General features: G+C 41.1%; 1 protein-coding gene across 4 annotated transcripts in view; it reads left to right on the forward strand.

Annotated features, from left to right (window-relative positions):
- LYN (LYN proto-oncogene, Src family tyrosine kinase) overlaps nucleotides 1-25385 on the forward strand; it is a 140005-nt gene that overhangs the window by 71476 nt on the left and 43144 nt on the right. For all 4 annotated transcript variants that reach the window (XM_077492711.1, XM_077492713.1, XM_077492712.1 and 1 more), the window contains exons 3-8: nucleotides 6250-6298; nucleotides 6389-6494; nucleotides 11236-11334; nucleotides 11417-11520; nucleotides 20045-20194; nucleotides 22767-22919. In XM_077492711.1, coding sequence (XP_077348837.1) covers nucleotides 6250-6298; nucleotides 6389-6494; nucleotides 11236-11334; nucleotides 11417-11520; nucleotides 20045-20194; nucleotides 22767-22919 — 661 coding nt within the window. The remainder of the gene's footprint in view (nucleotides 1-6249; nucleotides 6299-6388; nucleotides 6495-11235; nucleotides 11335-11416; nucleotides 11521-20044; nucleotides 20195-22766; nucleotides 22920-25385) is intronic.

Below are 25385 nucleotides of genomic sequence, written 5' to 3' on the forward strand. Positions count from 1 at the left end.
ACTGCAGCAATGGCCAAGCTGCTGCTAACAAAGCAAACAGAATATTGCCATGCATTAAAAAGGGGATCAACTCAAGAGATAAAACGATAATGCTCATGCTCTACAAGATGCACCAGTCCTCAGGAAGGATGTACTGGAAATGGAGAAAGTACAAAGAAGGGCAACAAAGCTAATAAAGGGTCTGGAGGATATTAGTTATGAGGAAAGGTTGCGAGTACTGAACTTATTCTCTCTGGAGAAGAGATGCTTGAGAGAAGATTTAAATTTATAAATACCGTACTGGTGACCCCACAATAGGGAAAAAACTTTTTTGCAGAAGGGAGTTTAACAAGACACATAGCCACTCATTAAAATTAGAAGAAAAGAGGTTTAACCTTAAACTACATAGAGGGTTCTTTACTGTAAGAGCGGCAAGGATGTGCTCTCAGCAGGGAGTTTCAAAAAACTATTAGATAAGCACCTGAACGACCGCAACATACAGGGATATACAATGTAATACTGATATATAATCACACACATAGGTTGGACTTGATGGACTTGTGTCTTTTTTCAACCTCACCTACTATGTACCTATGTGACATCCTCCTAACCAGCGAACATGTAAAGTTGGCAACATTAGCTGTCAATATATGGTTGAGCTCATATGTTTACATACCTTGGCAGAGTTAATGATTTCTTGGCCATTTTTCAGAGACTATGAATGATAATACAATAACATTTATTTCACTCATGGTTAGTGTTTGGATAAGCCATTTATTATCAATCAAATGTGTTTACTCTTTTTAAATCAAAATGGAAACAGAAACTACCCAAATGACCCTGATCAAAGGTTTACATACCCCAGTTCTTAATACCCTGTATTGCCCCCTTTAAAGAGGGAGTAAACCCTCTCTAATGAAAAAAAAAACAAACCCTGCAAGGCAAAGGCATAATGAGCTAGTATGCATAGCATACTAGCTCATTATGAATTACTTACCTGAGATCGAAGCCCCTGAAGCGACCCTCATCCACGTTCTCCGTCGCAGCCATGATACCCCAGAATGACTTCCGGGTATCGCTACTCCGGTGCTGTGACTGGCTGGAGCAGCGATGACGTCACTCCGGCGCATGCGCGCGGGAGCCGTCAGTGAAGGCATGACCGCCTTCACTAATGGCACGCTCAGTGTGCCTGCGCCATTGTCTATGGTGCGCATGCACCATAGACATTAGTGCCCGTTTTTAGGCAGCATCCGAGAGCTGAGTGACAGATCGGCTTCGGGGTGCCGACATCGCGGTCACGCCTGACAGGTAAGTGTCCATATTTTAAAAGTCAGCAGCTGCAGTATTTGTAGCTGCTGACTTTAAAAAAAAATTTTTGCCAGAACTCCCGCATTAATCTAGGCTTACCTGTAAGTTAAAGTGGTCTGTAAGGGTTTACAACCACTTTAACATCAATGACAGCTTGAAGTCTATTTCCCAAAGACAACCTAAGGATATGACACTGAGCACTTGCACTCAACTTCTTTGGTCGACTATGGCGAGGCCTGTTCTGAGTGGAACCCGTCCTGTTAAACCGCTGTATGGTCTTGGCCACTGTTCTGCAGCTCAGTTTCAGGGTCTTGGCAATCTTCTTATAGCCTAGGCCAGTGATGGCGAACCTTGGCACCCCAGATGTTTCCCATGATGCCCATGCACTCTGCAGTGAAGTTGAGCATCATGGGAAATGTAGTTCCAAAACATCTGGGATGCCAAGGTTCGCCATCACTGGCCTAGGCCATCTTTATGTAGAGCAACAATTGGCTAATTGGGCCCAATTTGGACATTTTCACTTAGGGGTGTACTCACTTTTGTTGCCAGTGGTTTAGACATTAATGGCTGTGTGTGGAGTTATTTTGGGGGGACAGCAAATTTACACTGTTATACAAGCTGTACACTCACTACTTTACATTGTAGCAAAGTGTCATTTCCTCAGTGTTGTCACATGAAAAGACATAATAAAATATTTACAAAAATGAAAAAAGATCTAACAGTAACTAAATTATCTGAGATATTTCTGCACTGGTGACCAAGGCAAAAAAAATGTGTCAAATTTTTAAAACTTGGTGATGAAGCAATGAGATGATGCTAGAATAGAATAAGTTCTATAATTATATGCAACAATTGATGTGGTTATCTAGAATAAATTTCAATAAAAATATTTTTTATCATGAAGTTCAGATATCCACGTCATAAATGGACATCTATTGTTAGAAAAGAGAGTGAAATTATTACTTGTCATGGCTCACTTAAGCAATAATACTATCAGTAATTTATTTCTCCAAAATCACATCTTTAATTTGATCAATCCCAGTAACCCCAATGCATGTTATTATTTCAATTTGTATTTGCATGCATGCCATCATGACAGTTATTTCATAATTACTGTATTGCAATATTATGTATTTTTGAAATGAATGCAATCCAGCCTATGAGCAGAAGGCAAAATGAAGCAACAAATAACAATCCATTTTTTATTGATCCATTAATTGAATAAAATTGATTTTCTTAGTTTATGCCCATCATTTCCCTTTTCTTTCTTTTGGTAAAATAACCTGGCCTATACTTAGATTGAGCATATGTTTAAAAAAAAAATGAATGATTAAAACATTTACAATAAAAAACACATTTCACCCTAATATTAGATCCTTTAGCTATTTATATAACTATGTCTCTAGCAAGCACTTTTCACATAAGAAATCCTTTGTATATTTAATTCTAGTTTGAACTGACCAGGCTTATGACTTTTTTTTTTTTTTTTTATAAAAAACTGCTTTATTATACATTGTGAAGCTAAGTAGACTTAAAAGGTGCCATCTAAAATGTGTCTAGGAGTGGATGGACAGTCTGACTCCCTTGGTTAACTTAAATCCGTAATGAACCCAAAAGCAAACATTTATCATTCCAATTCTTAGATGCATTACTTTTATTTCTTAGGCCTCTTTCACATGAACTATCCGTTCAGGTCTGCCTGTCAGTTTTTTAGGTGGACCTGAACGGACTCTCCATAGACCTCCTATGGAGCGTCGGATGTCAGTAGTGACATGTCTGCTGACATCTGACTGGCTCCGATCCAAAAAAAGTGTGACTGAGGAAAAACCTACTTTTCCATCCGTCTGAGGATCGGATCGGGTGACAACGGACTCTGTGGTCTGTCCTCATCCAATCCCCCATAGGGGAGAGCGGCGCTCTGACAGGTCCGTCCCTGCCCAGGTTGCAGAGACGGACCTGTCATCTTCCTGCTCAGCGGGGATCGATGGAGCGGGCTCCGTACACGGACACGTCTGTGTGAATGAGCCTTTAGGCTTTCTTTCCTTTATTTTCACCTGGTGAGCTAACCAGTAAGCAGTAGCAGTTACACGGTTGAGAGAAATCATTCAAACCTGGCAGGGGGTGCTTACAATGATCAGTTTTACTCAGGGCTTTTTTTCAGCAGGAACTAGGGGGAACTCAGTTCCACCACCTCTGGCTCAGGTCTTCTGCTCCCTGCTCACAACTCTCATTTGTTAACACTCAAGTCCAGCTTCTGCATTTAGAAGTGACAGCTTATCTCACAGTAGCTCCCACAGGTCAGATCTCCTGCGCAGATCCCACTGAGTGCCGGAGAGGGACAAGGGAGATACAGAACAGGTGCCCAGGGTTCAGTGCAGTCATGGGCAGGAGAGGGTGCGTGGTAGGCGGCACCCTCTGTGGTCTCCATTTTTTCCCTTGTGGCCAGTTGCTGATGCTCTTACTGCATGATCTCCCTTGCAAGTGACTGTAGTATAGTATAGTATACTGGGAGGTACTACAGCCGGATAGGTGTTTCAGCTTAACCACTTGCCGACCGGCTTCTGTACATATACGTTGGCACTTTGAAGATGGATATCTCGGTAACGGCAGCAGCTGATGCCACAACCAAGGTGTCCATCTTTGGAACCGGCGATTCTGTTTACGATAATGATGGTCTCTGTGGCGGATTCACTTCAAGATCCCTGTTATTGGTGGCGGGAGTGGGGCCATCCCCTTCACACCGCTATTCCGCGCCCTCCGCCGCTTACCGGAGCCGTAGTCTAAAAAAGAGGCCTGGTCTTTAAGTGGTTAATATTGCAACAAAAGTAAGACATATGACAGATGGTGGAGCTTTTAAGGAGGGGGGAGAAGATGAGGGCAGTGGAGGGAGGGGGTTGTATGCAGAGGGAAGAGCTACTACTTGATGCCATTTGACAGGTATGTGTGTGTGGTGGGCATGGTTGAGCCCCTGCACCTATACTCTGAGAAAAAAAAAAACCTTTATCCCAAAATAAACAAAAACTGTAACTGCTTATAAAGTGTTACTTGGAGTTTGGCTTCAATTTGTTAGTGTATTGAAATCTTTTAGTACATCTAACACTCTCCTCCCCCCAGACTGACAATTCTGCTGTACAAATGTGCCCCCTGTGCTCCTTCATCCAGAGTAGGGGCACTCTAATACAGGAGGTGAATTATTTGCCAGATGTAAGGGTGAAAACAGAGGGAAAAATCCTAAAAACGAAAACGAATGCAGCCACCATATCTAATGATTAGTAAGCTGCAATATATTACAATTTTTGTTTTGGGTTTAATGCCACTTTAAAGCTTAATCAGATACAACTGCCTTCATGCATTGCAGAGGCTCTGGTCAATAGGTTAAACTTCTGTGTCCTAGTCAGGGCTGGATTAACGTAGGGGCTATTGGAGCTGCAGCTCCAGGCCCCTACCTTAATATAGGCCCAGCCACCCAAAAAGGACATGGAAAGCAATGGGCTAACGGGAAGAGATCTCCCCTGACAGGCTCTGCATTCCACATGCACCGCCTGGGCAGGGTGGTGGGATTGATAATGGGCACTGCATGAGCAGTCCTAACAGAAGCTTGGGGCATGCCAATGCAGGGCTCTTACAGAAGTCTGGGGCTTCCATAGTGTTAGGCCTACGCAGCTGCACTCTTTCAGCTCAGAGTGCACGCCAATGCACTGCCCTTACAGAAACTTGGCAAATCAAATGCCAGGCTTCCCTAGTGTTATGCCTGTGCAGCTGCGCACTTTTGAGTTTGGGCGCATGCCAGCACAGGTTCTTGGAAAGCAGAAGGGTGCCCAGTAAAAGGTCCACCAAAATCCTCAGCACCAAGTACATAATGCTCTCTGGCCCTGGTCCTAGTGATATATAAGCAGTCAACAGAAATTCCTCCATTAGGCAATGAATTGCCTTTTGTGGGCCATTTGAAGATTGCATTGTGCAAACTGCAGTAACCCTTGGTAGCCAATCTGATTGCTTGCTGTACTTTGCACATTATGATTACAATTTGGCCTGTTGTATTGAATAACCCTGTATATATATTTTTTTTCTTCTACTTTCTAAGGTAGGTAATGGACTTCTGGACTAAAATCTTACAATTTAGATAGTGATCTAAATAGTTTTGTTCATACAGATGAAATTAGGATAACTGACACAAATAATAAGAGAAGGCTGTTATATAGGACTTGTTTAAGGTGCATCTTATACCTTAATTACCTATTAAACCCAAACATCCTTTAATAATTTAGTTTGGTAAGATCAATGTTAGCTTTAAAAAGCTTACTGCACACTATTATTCTATATGTTATTAAATTAAGTCATATATACAAAAGTACCACTACTGTGATTTACGTTGGGGATTCCCTGTCCTGGAGGTGGCTTAAAATTGAATTTTAGCGCCAAACTACTGTCCATCCTCTTTCAGGTACTTCATAAATAGTACTGCACAAAAAGAAAGCTACTAGTATCTTCCAAAGGGGAGGCATCAATGACTGTGTATAATTTTGAGCTCAAGTTTTTAATAAAATATATTTTGGCCTGCCGATAGAAAATTAAATCCCCGGGCGTACCCTATGTTCAAGGGATAATATCATCCAGGGAAACCTATCCTTGAACAGACTTCTCCACTCTAATGGACTGGATTCAGAGATGAAGAAATTGCACCTCTCCAAGTACCAAACTTATTTCTTAGGTCTGGGTGCTGGTTAACAAAGAGCTCATCCAATATAGCAGGAATAAAGTACTAAACCACAGTCCATAAAAGTCACCTCATTAGATTTAATCAAAATAGCCCGATCAGTTTTCAGTGTTATTTGGTGGAATAAATTGCTTGTGTCTGTCTTCGCTCATGGTGATGAAGAAATTAGCTACTAACTTTGTGGTGTGTAAAATGTTCATTCTTGTGCTTTTTATCCTATTAATCATAAAAAAATGTTCTTGTAGTCATCAACCGCTGGAAGCCTTCTGCCTGGACAAAGATTTCCACAAGCAGGTATACCTTTAGTCTGAAAGATAAATGCATTGCTACATTTACAGATTCTGAATGTTACATAATTTCCTTATTTTTGGATTGTTGTGGTAGAACCGGAGGAGACTGGGAATATTGTTGTAGCTTTATACCCATATCAAGGCATCCACCAAGATGACTTGACCTTCAAGAAGGGTGAAAAATTGAAAGTAATTGAAGAGTAAGTGATGTTTATTATTTGATAAATACATAATTTTCCTGCTTCTAAACTTCTTTTCTAAAATGATTATGTTTTCCAAAGCTGGTGTTTACCTTTTGGGTGGGCATGGGTAGAACAGCTCCCATTCACTGTTTTAATAACATTTGGGAACAGTAGACTTTTCTTGGGAAGTGCAGAATTCTTGGCTCTGTCCTCGGACACTGGACCAAGTAGAAAAAAAGCTGCACACCAACATCAGTCCAACAGGTTTATTGAAAGACTGCCAACAGGACTATAACAACAGACCAAGGGGTGACGACGTTTCACACATACATTGTGCTTCTTTGAAGAAGCATAATGTATGTGCGAAAGGTCGTCACACCTTGGTCCATTGTTATAGTCCTGGTGTCAGTACTGTGTTTTACAGTCCCGCAGCAAAATTACATTTCTAAAGGAAAAAATGTCATTTAAACTTGCTCGCGGCTATAATACATTGCCGATTCCCGGTAATATAGATAAAAATCAAGAGTTCCCCAGTATAGATTTTAAGGGGAACTCCACGGCAAAAGAAAAAAAAATGACAATTTATTTAAAAAAAAGTGTCCCATGATGTCCATCCTTCTTCAATCATGGCCCCAATGGACCCAAAAAATAGGGAAAAAAAAGCTCCACCTCAATGGGAGGCATCCTGCCGACTGCTGTCTCTGGGGTTTGACAGCTGTCCCTCTGACGACACAGAAGGGACAGGGTCACTCGGTTACGTTACGAAGGATGGACATTATGGGACACTTTTTTTTTTTTAATAAAGGAATTGTCAAGAACTGCCTTTTGTGTTCTTTACTTTTTGACACTTTTTTTGGTGAATTCACATAGGGGTGGTCAGGAACTGGGGCCTACTTGTTAAAGGGGGCTTCCAAATTCTGATAAGCGCTCCCGCCCGCAGACCCCCACAACCACTGGAAAGGGTTGTGGGGATGAGGCCCTTGTCCCCATCAAAGCACTCTCCCCATGTTCAGGGCAAGGGGCCTGGTATGGTTCAGGAGGGGGGGTTGCCCACTCGCTCATTCCTATCCTGACCTGCCAGGTTGCATACTCGGATAAGGGTCTGGTATGGATTTTGGGGGGGACCTCTACGCCATTTTTTTTTCAATTTTGGCACAGGGTTCCCCTTAAAATCCATACCAAGACCTGAAGGGTCTGGTATGGTCTTTGGGGGGCCCCATCCCAATTTTTCTTTATTTTGGCGCGGGGTTCCCCTTAACCACTTTAATACCCTGGAGTTGATTTACTAAAGGCAACTAGACTGTGCACTTTGCAGTTGGTCCAGAGCTTGGTAAATGAGGTAAGGCTTCACTTTGCAAAGAATACCCAATCACATGCAAGGACAATACAAATAAAAACGGCATTATTGCTTGCACATGATTGGAGGATGAAAGTCAGCAAGGCTTTTACGCATTTACTAAGCTCTGAAGCAATTGCACTTTGCAAAAATGCACAGTCTATTTAACTTTAGTAAATCAACCACTACACTGTCTGCACTGACTGAATATAGAGTCTACACTGAATATATAGTCTACACTAAATGCAGAGTATATATATATATATATATATATATATATATATATATATATATATATATACACATAGCTCTCTTTATATATATATATATATATATATATATATATATATATATATATATATATATAGTCTAGTATTAAAAATACAGTGCAGTCTAGTGCAGTGATTCTCAACCAGGGTTCAGTGGAATCCTAAGGTTCCTCCGGAGGTTGCTAGGGGTTCCTTCAGCATTGGGCCATTTCTGCCTCTCAAATAAGTTCCCACCGACACCACTGGCCTTTTTAGCTATCTGTAAGGAGGTAATTCCTCCCAATGACCACAAGTGTAAGGACCATTATTCACACTGACCATCACACTCATTTATCATGAGTTGTAGATTTTAAATTTTTAGCAGGGGTTCCCCAAAACTGGAGAACTATTTCAAGGGTTCCTCTGTGTTGAAAAGGTTGAGAAGGCTGGTCTAGTATGTATATGTGTATATATATCTATATATATATATATATATATATATATATATATATATATACAGTGGTGTGAAAAAGTGTTTGCCCCCTTCCTCATTTCCTGTTCCTTTGCATGTTTGTCACACTTAAGTGTTTCGGAACATCAAACCAATTTAAACAATAGTCAAGGACAACACAAGTAAACACAAAATGCAATTTGTAAATGAAGGTGTTTATTATTAAAGGTGAAAAAAAATCCAAACCATCATGGCCCTGTGTGAAAAAGTGATTGCCCCCTAAACCTAATAACTGGTTGGGCCACCCTTAGCAGCAACAACTGCAACCAAGCGTTTGCGATAACGTGCAATGAGGCTTTTACAGCGTCCTGGAGGAATTTTGGCCCACTCATCTTTGCAGAATTGTCCTAATTCAGTTACATTAGAGGGTTTTCGAGCATGAACTGCCTTTTTAAGGTCATACCACAACATCTCAATAGGATTCAGGTCAGGACTTTGGCTAGGCCACTCCAAAGTCTTCATTTTGTTTTTCTTCAGCCATTCGGTGGTGGACTTGCTGGTGTGTTTAGGATCATTGTCCTGCTGCAGAACCCAAGTTTGTTTCAGCTTGAGTACACGAACAGATGGTCGGACATTCTCCTTCAGGATCTCTTGGTAGACAGCAGAATTCATAGTTCCTTTTATCACGGCAAGTCTTCCAGGTCCTGAAGCAGCAAAACAGCCGCAGACCATCACACTACCACCACCATATTTTACTGTTGGTATAATGTTCTTTTTCTGAAATGCAGTGTTCCTTCTACGCCAGATATACTTGGACACACACCTTCCAAAGAGTTCCACTTTTGTCTCATCGGTCCACAGAATGTTGTCCCAAAAGTCTTGGGGATCATCAAGATGTGTTGTGGAGAAATTGCGGCCACTTATGGGAAGGTTCACCACTGTTCCATGTCTTCGCCATTTGTGGATAATGGCTCTCACTGTGGTTCGCTGGATTCCCAAAGCTTTGGAAATAGCTTTATAACCCTTTCCAGACTGATAGATCTCAATTACTTTCTTTCTCAATTGTTCCTGAATTTCTTTGGGTCTCGGCATGATGTGTAGCTTTTAAGGATCTTCTGGTGGACCTTACTGTGTCAAGCAGCTCCTATTTAAGTGATGCCTTGATTGTGAACAGGTGTGGCAATAATCAGGCCTGGGTGTGGCTAGAGAAATTGAACTCAGGTGTGGACAACCACAGTTATAGTATGTTTTAACAAGGGGGGCAATCACTTTTTCACACAGGGCCATGATGGTTTGGATTTTTTTTCACCTTTAATAATAAACACCTTCATTTACAAATTGCATTTTGTGTTTACTTGTGTTGTCCTTGACTATTGTTTAAATTGGTTTGATGTTCCGAAACACTTAAGTGTGACAAACATGCAAAGGAACAGGAAATGAGGAAGGGGGCAAACACTTTTTCACACCACTGTATATATATATATATATATATATATATATATATATATATATATATATATATAGTATTAAATACACTGCCTGCACGCCACTAACTACCTAATCTAGCTCAATCTATCACTATCCACGCACTATACACGGCCGCTATGTAAGCAGCCTTATATAGTGTGGGGCGTGGACTTAGTCCCCCGAGCCATGATTGGCCAAAAGCACCCTACCTTTGGCCAATTATGTCTCTCACAGCAGAGCGTGCTGTGATTGGCCAAAGCATGCTGGTCAGGTGCATGCTTTGGCCAATCATCAGACGTCAATGCACTGCGATCTCATAATGCATTATGGGGCGTTCCATGGCACTTTAATTTCCTGCAAATGCCTCAAATGCTCGCTTCGTTTGCAAGCAAATGAACACCTGATGTTTGAGTCAAACTTATGTTCAACTCGAACATCTGGCTTATCCCTACCGACTGGCTACAGATCTCCAGAGTGTTCTGGCGGAGGAATAGAACAGCAGAGGAGAGATTGCTGTGCCCAGATTCAGTGTTTTGCATTGCACAGGTCAAACTTGCCTAATGCTGTTTAATGGTTTACGGAAGAAGAAAAAAGGTGGCAATTGTACTTTACGCAAGCAGAATGTGAAGACCAACCTTCCAACATAACCAGCATGTGGGGATCCACCCTCCAACACAAACCTGAGCCAGCCATGAACATGACTTTGGAGTGAGGGGCATTGGAGCACATAGACCCCATGCTGCTGTGGAGCTACATGCCTTTTTGCGATACAGGTGCATTTTGACTTTTTATAACTAGGAAGTGAATCCAATCTGGTAAGCGTATTTTGAGTGGATGGTGAAGGCACACATAAGTGGTGTTCCCTTTCTATATTTCAACACGGGCTTATGTGGATGGAATTTTACCCTTTTTAGAAGTACTTCATGTGCATTTATATCTACTTGACATTATAGCTTGAACTATCACATTTGGATTCCATTAACTGGACTCTGCACAATTTTTCAATTTGTCAGTTTTTTGCTTTTATGTTTTTGATTTATGTTTCTCATGTTTGGTTATTTAGGGCTGCACTTTTTTTTATATTTTTTTGTGCCCACCTCTTACTGGTCAATCATAGAGACAGTGTAGATGGACAGGATCAGGCAGTAGGTTGTTTTATTTTTAAAACTATATGTATACACCATTTTTAAATAGGATATATTGCCGAATTGCTATGTGATAGTGTCTTGAGTTAACTAATCTGAGTCTTTCCTACAGGCATGGAGAGTGGTGGAAAGCCAAATCCTTGGCCACAAAGAAAGAAGGATTCATCCCAAGCAACTATGTAGCCAAAGTTAATACACTAGAGACAGAAGAGTAAGTTTCAATGTGTATTTAAGTGATCAGTTAAGAAGGGAGCTAAAACCGTGGGTACTAAATCTTACCATTCATTTCTCAGATGGTTTTTCAAAGACATTACAAGAAAGGACGCAGAAAGGCAGCTGTTGGCTCCCGGAAATAATGCTGGCGCTTTCCTGATCAGAGAGAGTGAAACTCTGAAAGGTTTGATATCTTTTTCATTTCTTTATCCTAGGCCAGCAGTCACATTTTTTTTTCTATTAGTCTTAGTTAATTAGTTACCAGCCAGAAGTAAAACACAGGAAAAACTAAGATTTTTTTACAGCCTATTACATAGCTATAGGTACTATACCAAGGAAAAAAAATATCAGTTTTTAACCACTTTGCCCCCCGGAAGATTTTACCCCCTTCCTGACCAGAGCATTTTTTACAATTTGGCACTGCATCGTTTTAACTGACAATTGCGCGAACATGTAATGCTGTACCCAAACAAAATTTGCATCCTTTTTTTCTCACAAATAGAGATTTCTTTTGGTGGTATTTGATAACCTCTGTGGTTTTTATTTTTTGCGCTATCAACAAAAAAACGACAATTTTGAAAAAAGAATCAAATTTTTTTTGAAAAAAGAAACAATTTTTTTTTGAAAAAAGAAACAATTTTTTTTACTTTTTGCTATAATAAATATCCCCAAAAATGTTTTAAAAAAAACGAATTTCTTCATCAATTTAGGCCAATATATATTCTAGATATTTTTGGTAAAAAAAAAATCTCTCAATATTGATTGGTTTGCACAAAACTTACAGCATCTACAAACTATGGGAAAGATTATGGCATTATTATTATTATTTTTTTTACTAGTATTGGTGGTGATCTGCGATTTTTAGCGGTACTGTAACATTGCGGTGGACAGATCAGACACATTTTTGGGACCATTGACATGTATACAGTGATCAGAGCTATAAAAATGCATTAATTACTGTGTAAATGTCACTGGTAGGGAAGGGGTTAACACTAGGGGCGATCAAGGGGTTAAATATGTGTTCCCTGGATGTGTTCTAACTGTATGGGGATAGGACTGACTGGGGGAGTGTTTACACACACAAATGCCTGTACTGGCTCATGTGCCTGCGATCGTGCATCAGATCCCCCGCCGTTCTGTGGGGGCGCGCGCACACCTCCAGCGGCTCTTAAAGGGAACAACGTTCCCATACGTTGTTTTGCCGAGCCGTGCCATTCTGCCAACATATATCAGCATGAGCCAGTCAGCAAGAAGTTAATAATAAAGTATTAAACACACTTAGTTTGGTAATGGTTTTAATTTTAGAAGACGCCCTTTCTCTCAGGGGAGATTATATCCCCAATGGGTTTCAAGTTTCTTGGATTTGATAGGATTTGGAATAATTTTGCTTTTGTTGCCTGTCATGTACAGCCTACGTATTAAGTAGGTTCCGTCAGTGGCTAGGGATAGTAGTTAGAAATAGTTAGAGGCTTAAGGCTTTGCTGTTGACTTTAAGGGCCTATTCACACCTTTGCTTTTTAACATATATCAATTAATGTACATAGGGTAGCCATGGTTTTAAATGGTGCTAGTTTGCATCTAAGTGATATGTTGACCTGCACATTCTGTTTTTTGATGTACCAACATATGTTATGCATTAACTTTTGGGAGGCCATTGGTAGAACAGCTCCCATTCACTGTTTTGACCCCCTGACGCCGATTGTACGCAAATATGCGGCCCCACTGCGCTGTTTCTTTTCTCTGTGGGGCAGCATATTTGCATGTCTCCTTTTGTGCTTGGAGCGTGCCGCTTGGTGCACTCCCAGCACAGAGACCGGGGTCTCAGCGGAAGCCCCGGGCCACGTACTAACAATCAGGACCAAGATCTCCTGATTCCAGGTCACCTGATCGCTGTGATAGCCTCTAATTGGCTATAACAGTGATCAATCACTGTGAAGCCGATCCCTGTGTTTTCCTTCTCTATGTATGGAGGAGAGAGATACTTACAGTGCCTTAAAAAAATATTCATACCATTTGAAATTTTCCCAAATTTGTTATATTACAGCCAAGTACGGAAATGTATTTTATTGGGATTTTATGTGATAGACCAACACAAAGTTGCACATAATTGTGAAGTGGAAGGAAAATGATAAATGGTTTTCAATTTTTTTTTGCAAATAAATATGTGAAAAATGTGGCATGAATTTGTATTCAGCCCCCCCTGAGTTAGTACTTTGTTGAACCACCTTTTGTCTGCAATTACAGATGCAAGTGTTTTTGGGTATGTCTCTACCATCTTTTTTTTTTTTTTTTATCCAAAGAAAAGTTTATTGAAGTAAACATATACATACATACCGAAGCTTCACACAAAATCAAGTACAGATTACAGTAATTTTGCTTAATCTGACTATTCGGTCAGTACCCTTGGGGACAATCTGGCTTGCGTTGCTTTACACAATACTTCTGATCCAGTGGTCTGTTGGTTAGTCTCGCCCGGTGCCGATGCCCAACAATCTACCCATGACCAAGTCCTGGTACATTCAGCCACGGGCCCCAACGTTTCTCAAACTTCTGGGAGTATCCTCTATCCTGATAAGTGATTTTTTTTCTTTCTAAGCATTTCTCCCACAGCATTAATCCACTCTTTAATAGCAGGGGGGTTTTCAGATATCCAATGTGTCCTTATTGGCTTATGCGCCAGGAATTGGGATCTAGTAACTGCCACCCTGGTACATTCCTCCCTTTCCAATTCCACCAAGTAAACCGAGTCTTGGATTTGTAGGCATAGAGATCTGAAATAGTCTGTTTATGGTATCCACCACCCCTTTCCAGTAGGGGTGGAGTTTCGGGCACCTCCACGGTAGGTGGATCGGGTCTCCATGATCTCTTTTGCAACTGGTACATAGTGGGGTGGGTTGGAGCCCCATAATATACATTCTGTGGGGGGTATAATATACTCTCAACAGGATATATAGTTGCATTAATCTCTGGGATACATTTAAAGAACAGGTGGGTACTGCCTGTAGAACCTCCTCCCACTGGTCCCTGTCTATCGGGCCTACGTCTCCCTCCCACTTGGCCAGCATTTGCAGGGGGTGTTTAATCAGGGAGTTCTGTAGCAGCATACTGTAGCATTGCGATATAAATCCCTTGGTATTGGCAGCTCTTGCAATCAGATTAAACAGTAGGGTTGGTGAGGAAGACCACTCCAGTGATCTACTCTGGGCCGTTACAGCATGGTTTAATTGCATATAATAAAATCGCATGGATTGTGGTAATCTAAATAGTTCCTGTAGGGTTTCGAATGGATGTAAAATCCCATTATGAAAAATCTGTCTGAGGCCGCGTACACACGGGCGGACTGTTCGCCCAACTTTGTCCGCTGAACAGTGTTTCAGCGGACAGTCCGCTCGTGTGTGGGCTTCAGCGGACAGTTTCAGCGGACAGTCTGACGAACAATGTTTTTCGGAATTCCCGTAAGACAGTCCGCTGAAACTTGGTTTGAGCGGACAGTCCGCTCGTGTGTAGGCTTGTTCGTCAAACTAAGTTCCGCGCATGCTCAGAAAGGATTTACACGCCGAAGGTTGCATTGCAGTGTATAGGACGTCGTTTTTCTAGTCCCGTCGTACGTGCCGTTCACGTCATCGCGCACGCTTTCAGCGGACTGTTCGTTCATCGTGTGTGGTCAAGTCTGCTCATGCAAATTTTGAGCGGACTGTTTGTCGGATTGTTTGACAAACTAAGTTGGGCGAACAGTCCGCCCGTGTGTACGCGGCCTAAGATACACCACCCCATATCTCTTCCATAGTGCTCCATGCTGTAATTTGGATAATTTGGGATATGTGTCATTGGACCAAATTGGGCTAAACTCTGTGTATCCTGTCACCCCCTGCAGGTATTTAGATTTGTTCCAGATTTTTTGAACAAGATTGTAGGTCAGATAAAGTTTATATGGTTTGCTGAAGGCTAGCGCCTCTAGGGCCACTGGTAAAGATGAGTTCTTTACTGTATGTAGCATCACTAGCTCAGAAGAGCCACGAGAATTTCCCTTCCCCCTCTTTAGGGCCACTACTATTGGTGAGTTGTGTAGCATATATAGTAACTGAGGCATGAGGATCAATTTAATCAGGTTCACTCTACCTGCTAACGACAAATAGACTGAATTCCATGTCTTAATCCGATCCCTGAACTTTTTCAGCAGCAGCGATATGTTTAGTCTCCATAGTCGTGGATCTTAGATGTCACCTGGATCCCCAAGTACCTGAATGAGGTAGTTAAAGGGACTGTATTAATGGGGGGGGGGCACTCCCCCTGGTGTTCTAATGGCTCCGATAACAGGGGAGCTTTGTGAATTAGCTATCTTAGCCAAAAGGCGTACTGGGCTTTCTCCTTCCTCAAAAAATGCTAACTTTGAGAAAAATTGTTTCTTCTCCGCCATGGAGGATAGCAGCCGCTCATAAGCAGATTGAGCCGACTGCCATGCCTCCCTGGCTGAGTGTGTCTGGGTGTGTACATATTTTTCTTCCAGTTACTGCACCTGCTTTTCAAGTTCTTCTCTGTGCCCAGATGAGTTTTTCTTTACCTTCGCCAATTTCTGATATATGCAGCCCTCTCATATAGGCCTTAAAGACATTCCATTGTGTCACTGGGGATTCTGAAAATTCCCGGACATCCAGAAATTCCCTCATGCTCCACTCCACCCCATCATGAGACAAAAATAATTTCAGCCAAAAGGGATTCAATTTCCATGGAGCCCTTGGAAGCTTGGACAGTGGGGATATAAGTAAGCTAATCACCATGTTTGAATGGTCCGACACACTGCAGGGTTTATGCATCACCTCTGAGATGGATGGGAGCATGACGGGGTTACCTACGGCAAGATCAATTCTGGATAACGTTCCGTGAGTTTTGGAGAAAAAGGATAACTGTTTATCTAGAGGATTCCTGTATCTCCATATATCAACCCATCCTACCTCTTTAAGCAGTCTTCGCAATGGAGAGTCCCTTGAGGAGGTGGAGGCCCCTGTACCCGGATGTCTGTCCATGGAGGGACTCGACCAACATTTGAAATTCCCTGCCACCAGCAGCGGGAAATCTGGTCGGCCCTCTAAATAAGCTAGCAATAGCCGGAGTACCACCACAGTGAAAGGTGGGGGAACATACACACAAGCCAGGATACATTGCAACCTCCCAACCCAACAGTGCAAGAAAATAAACCTTCCCTTTGTATCTATACAAACATCAAATTCTTGGAAGTCCACAGATCCGTGTATCATTACACTCACCCCCCTTGTGTAAGAGGTGTGAGTGGAATGGTAGGCCTTTCCCACCTAAGCATACTTAAGGAAACTTTGAGTTTCATTAGTCAAATACGTTTCCTGCATAAATAAAATCATAGGGTGATATTTTTGCAGAAAAGTAGAAATCATAATGCGTTTAAGTGGGGAGCCTAAGTCAATAACATTCCAGGAAATTATTGGTATTTCTGCCATTGGGAACAATTATACATGACCTTAGTGAGGAACATGGTTCCGGTACAGCACCCGGAAAGTTCTGTAACGGTTCTGGGCCCATAGGGCAGAGTAGGTTGGGGGATCACCCTGTTAAAGGGGCTGGGTGGCGCTAGTGTAAGCCAGTGGAGTCTCCGACTAGGGGATTTTAGGCGTGAGCCAGATGTCCTTCAGTTCGGGTGTGTCAGTGTTTGCAGAGCAGTAGTTCCAGAATCCAGCATTTTGTATATGCAGCTTTCGGTACAAGTAAAGTAAATATGAAAAAACAGAAAACCAAGCCATCAACAGGACAGGCCATTGTAGTTGAACTTGAAACAGAAACAAACATGATGTTCTTGATTTACATCTCACATAGAGAAATGCATTTCTTGCCAACTTCATATTAAGTCTCCCAGCAGCATAGGGGATGGAAGTTCCCCATATATATACATTTCCTGTCATAGGATTAATTAGAAAAATAAGCGCCTGTGTAAAAGAAAAAACAGGTATATGTAGGATCCTGAGGGGAACGACAGCTCCATTAAGGGGGCAATAAGTGAGCGTCAAACAAACTTTCTTTAGGGCATTTATGTGGGTTTCTGGTGATCCGCGGTAGCAGGTGCACCAGGCCGGTCAGCCTCCTTCTTCATCTCTGGCCTGTTTGTTGCGGTCCAGCCACATGGCCGCATCTTGGGCTGATTCCAAGAAGTGGGTCTGCCTGTTAGCAGTAACTCTTAGCTTGGCGGGGTATAGCATGGCATATGATAGTTGCAGAGCCCTCAGATGCTACTTCACATCTGAGAATCTGGCCCTGCATTTCTGTACTTCTGCAGAGAATTCTGGATAAAATTATACTCTAACCCCATTCACCTGAATGTTGGCCTTCTCTCGTGCGTGTCTCAGTACCGCTTTTCTGTCTCTGTAATGTAAGAGCCAGGCCAGAATGGGTCTGGGGGGGGCTCCTGGTTGTGGTGGATGACCTGGTGTGCGATGTGCCCGCTCAACTGTAAAAAATGGGGAGAAAGCCTCCTTCCCAAAAAACTCAGTCAACCAAATCTCCACAAAAGTAGTGGTATCTCTCCCCTCTGTTTTCTCCGGCCGTCCTACTATACGGATATTGTTGCGATGCAGGCGAATTAAAAAATACAAAAAATACCTAGATCAAGGTTTGATCTAGGTCAGTGCCGGGGTTAGTGTTTGGGTCAAGGTATTTTTGTATTTTTTTTTTTGACAGGACTTTTTTTTTAATTAGTATCAGTGTCAGTGTGTGTACTATTGTTTTTGGGCTGTACTACGGGTACAAACAAAAACTAACATACACATATGTGGTATCGCTAAAAATCATCAGGAGCAGAAGAATTTATTTTGGGTTGTTCTTTGGTGGTAGGTTATGGTAGTAGCAAAAAATATACAGCTAAACATTTTTTTTGTTTTACTATTTTGGATCAGTTTTCCTTTGGTAATAAAAAAAAGCCCAATTTGTCCTGAAAAAAACACAGTATAATTAATCCACCTGGATGCACAAAGTAGTTGTGATGATATGTAAAGTTTTACTAACACATGCCAAAGTTGCAAAATTGTGCTTAGGCATTTAGATTTGTTTTACTCTTAGGCACGAAGGGGTTAAGAAAATTGTTAACACACATAAAAGCTCATGAACTGCACCTGAAGCAGTGTGAATCTAGCTTTCACAAAAAGTTAATATTCACATACCAGTATGTGATCTGAACGTGAATGTGTCTGAAATAACTGGTTGAACGGATTATGAAGATACAAGCATATTTACTTGCTTTTGGGAATTAAAAATTTCACAGACAATTGATACATTTATTTAGTAAACTTAAAATTTTTAACTCAATATTTAATTGTTAGAGATTTCTAAAAAATCTGTTTGAAGCTTAGCCAAATTTTATCAGCCAGAAATTTAAGTCAGGTCATTTGGTCGATGTTTTACTTTTACCACTCAGAGCATATCTGTTTTACTACACAACCATTCATGGTCAAAATTCCTGGTTTTATCTCATATTTGCCAGCTTTTAATATTGGTTTGGACTGCTATAAGTCGTATGCCTCGTACACACGATCGGACTTTCCGAAAAAAGTGGAATATTGTCTGAATGGGTGTTGGCTCAAACTTGTCTCGCATACACACGGTCACACAAATGTTGGCCAACAATTACGAACATAGAGACATACTACGTGGTTTTTCAGCTCCTTAGCGCCATCTTTTGGGTTCCTTCTGCTAATTTCGTGTTAGTAGAAGTTTGGTGAGTGTTGATTCGCGCTTTTCTTTTCGCATTTTTCTTTTAGTGCTTTTCAGTTTGTTTCTGAATGGCCATTTGTCAACCAGACATGTTGCGGAATCGGAGGAGATAACGTGTTATTTATTATTGGCCTTGAAGTTATTGCTTTAACATCATTTTTTTGGTTGAATAATGATTTGATTTGGTATATTTTCTATTTTTTTGGATGCATAGAATGCACTTTTTGGTTAAGTTATATTGGCAGATAGCAAGTAAATTTTTATTTTTTATTTTTTTAATGCACAATAAAAAAATTGTGGAGAATAATACTTGGCTATGTGTTTTACTTCAAATGACAGTTTGTGAGTAGGCAGTTACATTTTAAAAAATACAATGTAAAATTGTCAAGGGACACCAACATAGTTGTATCTTTGTTCTTAAAAACTATGGGATAATGGTGTTGTGGTAACTTGCACAAATAATAAAAAAAAAACATAATAATATTATTCTTGATATCACTAGAAAAAAAAAGCCTTTGAAAATTTGCCACGTCACGAATGTTAATTCTCCATTACAAGAGCTAGTTTACAAGACCGATCGCTTCTGCTTCCAAGCATGCATGTTTGTACTTTGGACTTTTGTCCGGCGGACTTGTATACACACGCTCGGAAAATTCGGCAACACACATTTGTTGGTGGAAAAAATTTGAAGACACGCTAGCCAACATTTGTTGGTGGAAAGTCCGACAACAATTGTCCGATTGAGCATACACATGGTCGGATTTTCTGAAAACAGCCTGACATCCAACATTTCCTGTCGGAAAATCCGATCATATGTAAGGGGCTTTAGGTTAATGGAGCAAAACATTAGGACATTTACCTGATGGATACCTGTAAAAATTTTATTTCAGACAGAAAGATTATGCACTGTTAACTTATCTGTTTATAAATTCTTGTAGCTCTTTACATGTATTTTTCTTTTTTTCCCTTATTTGCAGGCAGCTACTCATTATCAATAAGAGATTTTGATCCCAAGACTGGCGATGTCATCAAACACTACAAAATCAGAACTCTTGACAATGGTGGTTTTTATATATCTCCTAGAATTACTTTTCCATGTATTAGTGACATGATCCAGCATTACCAGAGTAAGTAGCCACTACTATGATTGAATCTGTGTTGATATATGTGTAAATTACTACAATAAAAATACAGTTTTATAATGGTAAGAATTTCAACTGGCAGATTCTAGACCAGTGTTTCTCAATAGGCTAAATCCTGAGGCACCCAAGTGTAAAATGGGGTCCCTTATTACAGCAGAAGCCTCTTCCCCTTCACATCAGATTCCTCATTTTCCTTTCCCTTTTACATTAGAGTCCCTATGACCCATACCCCTTTCACATCAGAGTCCTCAATCCATTTCCCCTCTCCCTCTTTCACATCAGAGTGTTCAGTCCACCCCCTCCACCTCTCACACTAAGATACCCCCTCCTTTCTCAGACAAGAGTCCAACCTCCCAATCTCCTGCACAGGTTAGCATGGCAGTGGGTGGGAGGAAGAGCAGGATATATGGAGGCAGATTTCAATTCCATTCTGAATGCTGGGGCTGCCCTGAATGCCACCCACCCTGAATGCCACCCACCCTGGACTAGCATCATGGGTTTCCAAGCTGCTGATGGCCGGCCAACCTGCACCATAGCAATGAGAAAACACTAGATGCAGCATAGCATTGATGAGCCGAGATGGCACACCAGAGTGACTCGGCACCCTGGTTGAGAAACATTGCACTAGACTACTTTCAAACCTAACTTATGCTATAGAGCACAAGTGTGAGGGGGGAAGTGTTGGGTGTCGGCATCACAATACAAAAAAAATATTTGTTCATTATATACCAATGCTGCCCCTAAAATTAGTGGAAAACTAATAACAAAGCAAAAATATATATATATATAAAGGAGCGCAAAGCAAACAATACAAAAATCAAATAAATAATATACAATGTGTATCTGATCAATAAAGTGCACAATAAAATAAACCATCAAAAAATGTCCATAATAATCATGTGTGAACAAATATGAAAATGTGAAAATAAAGTGCACATGTGCTTCAGAAAACTTGCTTAAAGTTCTTCACCTGAAGTGAACAACAAAAGAAAATGCACTCACCAGATTGCCTCGGCCACAGAGTGACCTCAAAGCATGACTAATGGGAAGGACAATCATATATGAAGGAAGCTGGATCCCAATCCACTTTGTAGGTGTCTTCACCTTATAACATCTCTCCACTGCATATATCAACTTGCATCAAGTAGGTCTAAGCAATAAAATATAAAGCGGTATTACACTATATCCTGCCTTCTGTGGCTCTTTGTTGGGGAGCTATTTCACAGACCTACTTGATGCAAGTTGATATATGCAGTGGAGAGATGTTATAAAGTGAAGACACCTACAAAGTGGATTGGGATCCAGTTTCCTTCATATATGATTGTTTGATTGGAATGGGATGCGTAAGGGAGCTTCAGCATTGAATTAAGGAATCCTTCCTATTAGACTCCTTTCACACTGGAGCGTTTTACAGGCGCTATAGTGTTAAAAATAGCACCTGAAAACCACCCTAAAACAGCTGCTCTATTCACTCCAGTGTGAAAGCCTGAGGGCTTTCACACTGGAGCGGTGGCAGATAAAGTCCTGCCAGCAGCTTCTTTGGAGCGGTGAACTCGCCGCTCCTCCACCGCTGCTCCCAATTGAAATCAACGGGGCATAGCTCCGATACCGCCAGAAAAACGCTGCTCCGGCGGCAATTTATGGGCGGATTTAACCCCTTTTTGGCTGCTAGTGGGGGGGTTAAAACCAAATAGTGCTGCTAAAACGATGGTGAAGCGGCTCTAAAAATTGCACTGCTTTACCGCTGATGCCATAGCATGAAAGGGGTCTTAGTCATGCTTTGAGGTCCCTGTGTGGCCGAGATGATCTTGTTAGCGCATTTGTTATCACTTTGGGTGAAGCACTTTAAGCAAGTTTACTGAAGCACGTGTGCACTTTATTTTTCACAGTGTTGGAGTATACACAACAAGATTTGTTCACACATGATTATTATGGACATTTTTGATGGTTTATTTTATTGTGCACTTTATTAATCAGATACACATTATATATTATTTGCTTTTTGTATTGTTTCCTTTGCGCCCTTTATATATGTATTTTTTAGCCTGTGTGTATATACAGGTGTGTTTTGCATATATTAGTGTGTTTGTGCATGTGCTCACACTCTGAAGAAAGATCTTACAGTATATTCAAGTCAACAACGCATTACCTTCATGTCTTACTTTCATCTTAGTTGGTAACTGTCACTTTGTTACCATTTATTACCTTCTGTTCATAAAGTAACAAAGACTTCTATCAAATTCTCACCTGGCTGGAATCCTTTTTTCTATTTATTTAAGCCATTCATAGAACATGGCTTGTTTGTTTTTATTGTAAGCTATAATGATTTTCTTTAAACTCCAGCTACAAAGTCTATATTAGTCTTTTGCAATATAAAACAAAACCAAACATCTATGCTAAGTACCCTAATCGTTGCCCTTGGTCTATGGTGACCTCAACGGGTCCAATGACAGAATTTTATTATTAGTGTACTGTTGTTATTATTTTGTTGTATATATTTTTCAATATTACACTTATTCTTGGTTTTATTCTTGGTTTATATTTCTTATTTTAATAGAACAAGCAGATGGTCTGTGTAGGAAACTTGATAAGCCATGCTATTCCCCCAAGCCACAGAAACCCTGGGACAAAGATGCCTGGGAAATTCCTAGAGAATCAATCAAACTGGTGAAGAAACTAGGAGCTGGCCAATTTGGGGAAGTCTGGATGGGTAAGCATGTAGACAAATTATTTCTCTTGCATCCAAAAGTGATGACGATTATGGCTGTAGGGCAGTCTCTCCTATAAAATGAGAGGGGTGCTTTTTAGGGTTACCAGGGTTGGCTATGCAGATCAACACTCAATTGAAGTGCTGTGAAGAAGCCTTAATGGCAGAAGAAGTACAAGGTGTAGTCCTACAGATTATGGGGGCTTTGAAGCTGTGACTACAACAGCCTAAGTGTTTGTGTGACCTGAGAAAAGTGTGTGTGCTACTAAGGCTCAATAGGGAGGGGGTATGTAGACAGTGCATCTGCAGCTGCTTCTAGAGTGGTGACAGGGGATGGCGCTCGTCTTGTCTCCTGCAAAGGTTCAAGAAAGGAAGGAAGGGTGACCCTTGGAAGTCTATGGTGTCCTGCTGCAATGAATAGAGTGGCAACCTCAGCCTGGACTCCGACCATGCCCCCAATGCATTTCACTCTGCCCCCAGGGCTTAGTCATGGGAATAGGGAACTCCTGAGTATAATACTCCCCATAAACATGAGTCCCCCCCCCCATGACTATGCTCCGGGGAGGGTGGAGTGAAACACCTTGGGGTCATGACCTGGTCAGAGTCCAGGCTGAGGTTGCCACGCCATTCATTGCAGCAGGACACCTTAGATGTGTACGATTTCCTGGGGTTACCCTTTCTTTCTTGAGCCTACATGTTTGTGTTAGGCCCCTTTCAGATGGGCGGACTCCAGCAGCAGATCCGCTGGGTAATCTGTCCACTGATCCCCGCTGAGCAGGCGGATAACAGGTCCATGTCCACTCCGCAGGAGCAGTTCCATGTAAACAGACCACCTGTCCATTTCCATTCGGCTATCATCCGATCCAATCTGCCAGATGGATGGGGAACAGCTCTCCATCCACCTGTTTTTAGCAGGCAGGATCGGATGGGATGTCCGCAGGTGTCAATGGACACATGTCCGTTGACATCTGTCCCTCCATAGAGAGCAATGGATGGTCCTATCGGGTCCACCTGAAAAATTGACAGGCGGACCCGATTGGTCCATCAGTGTCAAAAGGGTTTAATACACATTCTGCTATAGTGTAACATATAGTATACCTCTGCTGAAATCACCTGCCAGTGAAGTAATGAAGACATTATTCATAACCTTAAAACAAAGCACAGGTTTGCTTTAAAATAAAAATAGTTCCACTTTTATAAATCATTTGCATTCCTTCTTGTGTTTCCTAGTGAGTTCTTTATCTAGCAACCTGCTATAAGCTGCTGTTACAATGTAGACACAATGACCTCTGTAAATGTGAATTTGTGAAAACATTGTACAAGTATTCATTACTTCATTCATAAAAAGGGTCCTGCCCATTGTATAAGATTGTTATTGATAATTGCCAATATGTAAAAATATTTGAACATAATATAACAGAAAAGGGACAGATTTATGAATGGATATATATGCTTTCCCATAGCTACCATAAGATAGTTTTAGAATGTAAAAGGCCAAAGGTTTACCGTATGTACATTCACAACCCAGGAAATGACACGGGCAGTTTTTGCAACAGCTAGAAGCATGAGTTTCAAGATGTTTCCTCTTGCTGACGTTAAAAAGCTTGATGTTCAATTTGAGAGATTAGTCTGTCCAAATGAATGTAGAAATTGGGGATAATGATGCCATATGTGGATTTCATTGTGTTTCCTCTCATATGTCAACAACCAATTAATTTATAGGAAGCGTTTTGTAGTTATGGTAATACATTAGCAGTGTGTTAGGGAAACAAGTCAGATTGCATAAGTACATATATATATATATATATTGTTTTTTTGTTTTGTTTTTTATTGTCAGTTTGTTTTTTCCAGTGCTTTATTGTCAAAGACAAGAGCATATACAGTGCTTTGCGAAAGTATTCAGCCCCCTTGAACTTTTCAACCTTTTGCCACATTTCAGGCTTCAAACATAAAGATATAACATTTTTATTTTTTGTGAAGAATCACCAACAAGTGGGACACAATTGTGAAGTGGAACGAAATCTATTGGATATTTTAAACTTTTTTCGCAAATAAAAAACTGAAAAGTGGTGCGTGCAAAATTATTCGGCCCCTTTACTTTCAGTGCTGCAAACTCACTCCAGAAGTTCATCTCTGAATGATCCAATGTTGTCCTAAATGACTGATGGTGATAAATAGAATCCATCTGTGTGTAATCAAGTCTCTGTATAAATGCACCTGCTCTGTGATAGTCTCAGGGTTCTGTTGAAAGCGCAGAGAGCATCATGAAGACCAAGGAACACACCAGGCAGGTCCGTAATACTGTTGTGGAGAAGTTTAAAGCTGGATTTGGATACAAAAAGATTTCCCCAGCTTTAACCATCCCAAGGGGCACTGTGCAAGCGATCATTTTGAAATGGAAGGAGTATCAGACCACTGCAAATCTACCAAGACCTGGCCGTCCCTCTAAACTTTCAGCTCAGACATGGA

Source organism: Lithobates pipiens, unplaced genomic scaffold, assembly GCF_037356315.1.
Source record: "Lithobates pipiens isolate NorthernLeopardFrog02 unplaced genomic scaffold, aLitPip1_a1.2 Scaffold_19, whole genome shotgun sequence".
In the NCBI taxonomy this organism is placed as follows: domain Eukaryota; kingdom Metazoa; phylum Chordata; class Amphibia; order Anura; family Ranidae; genus Lithobates; species Lithobates pipiens.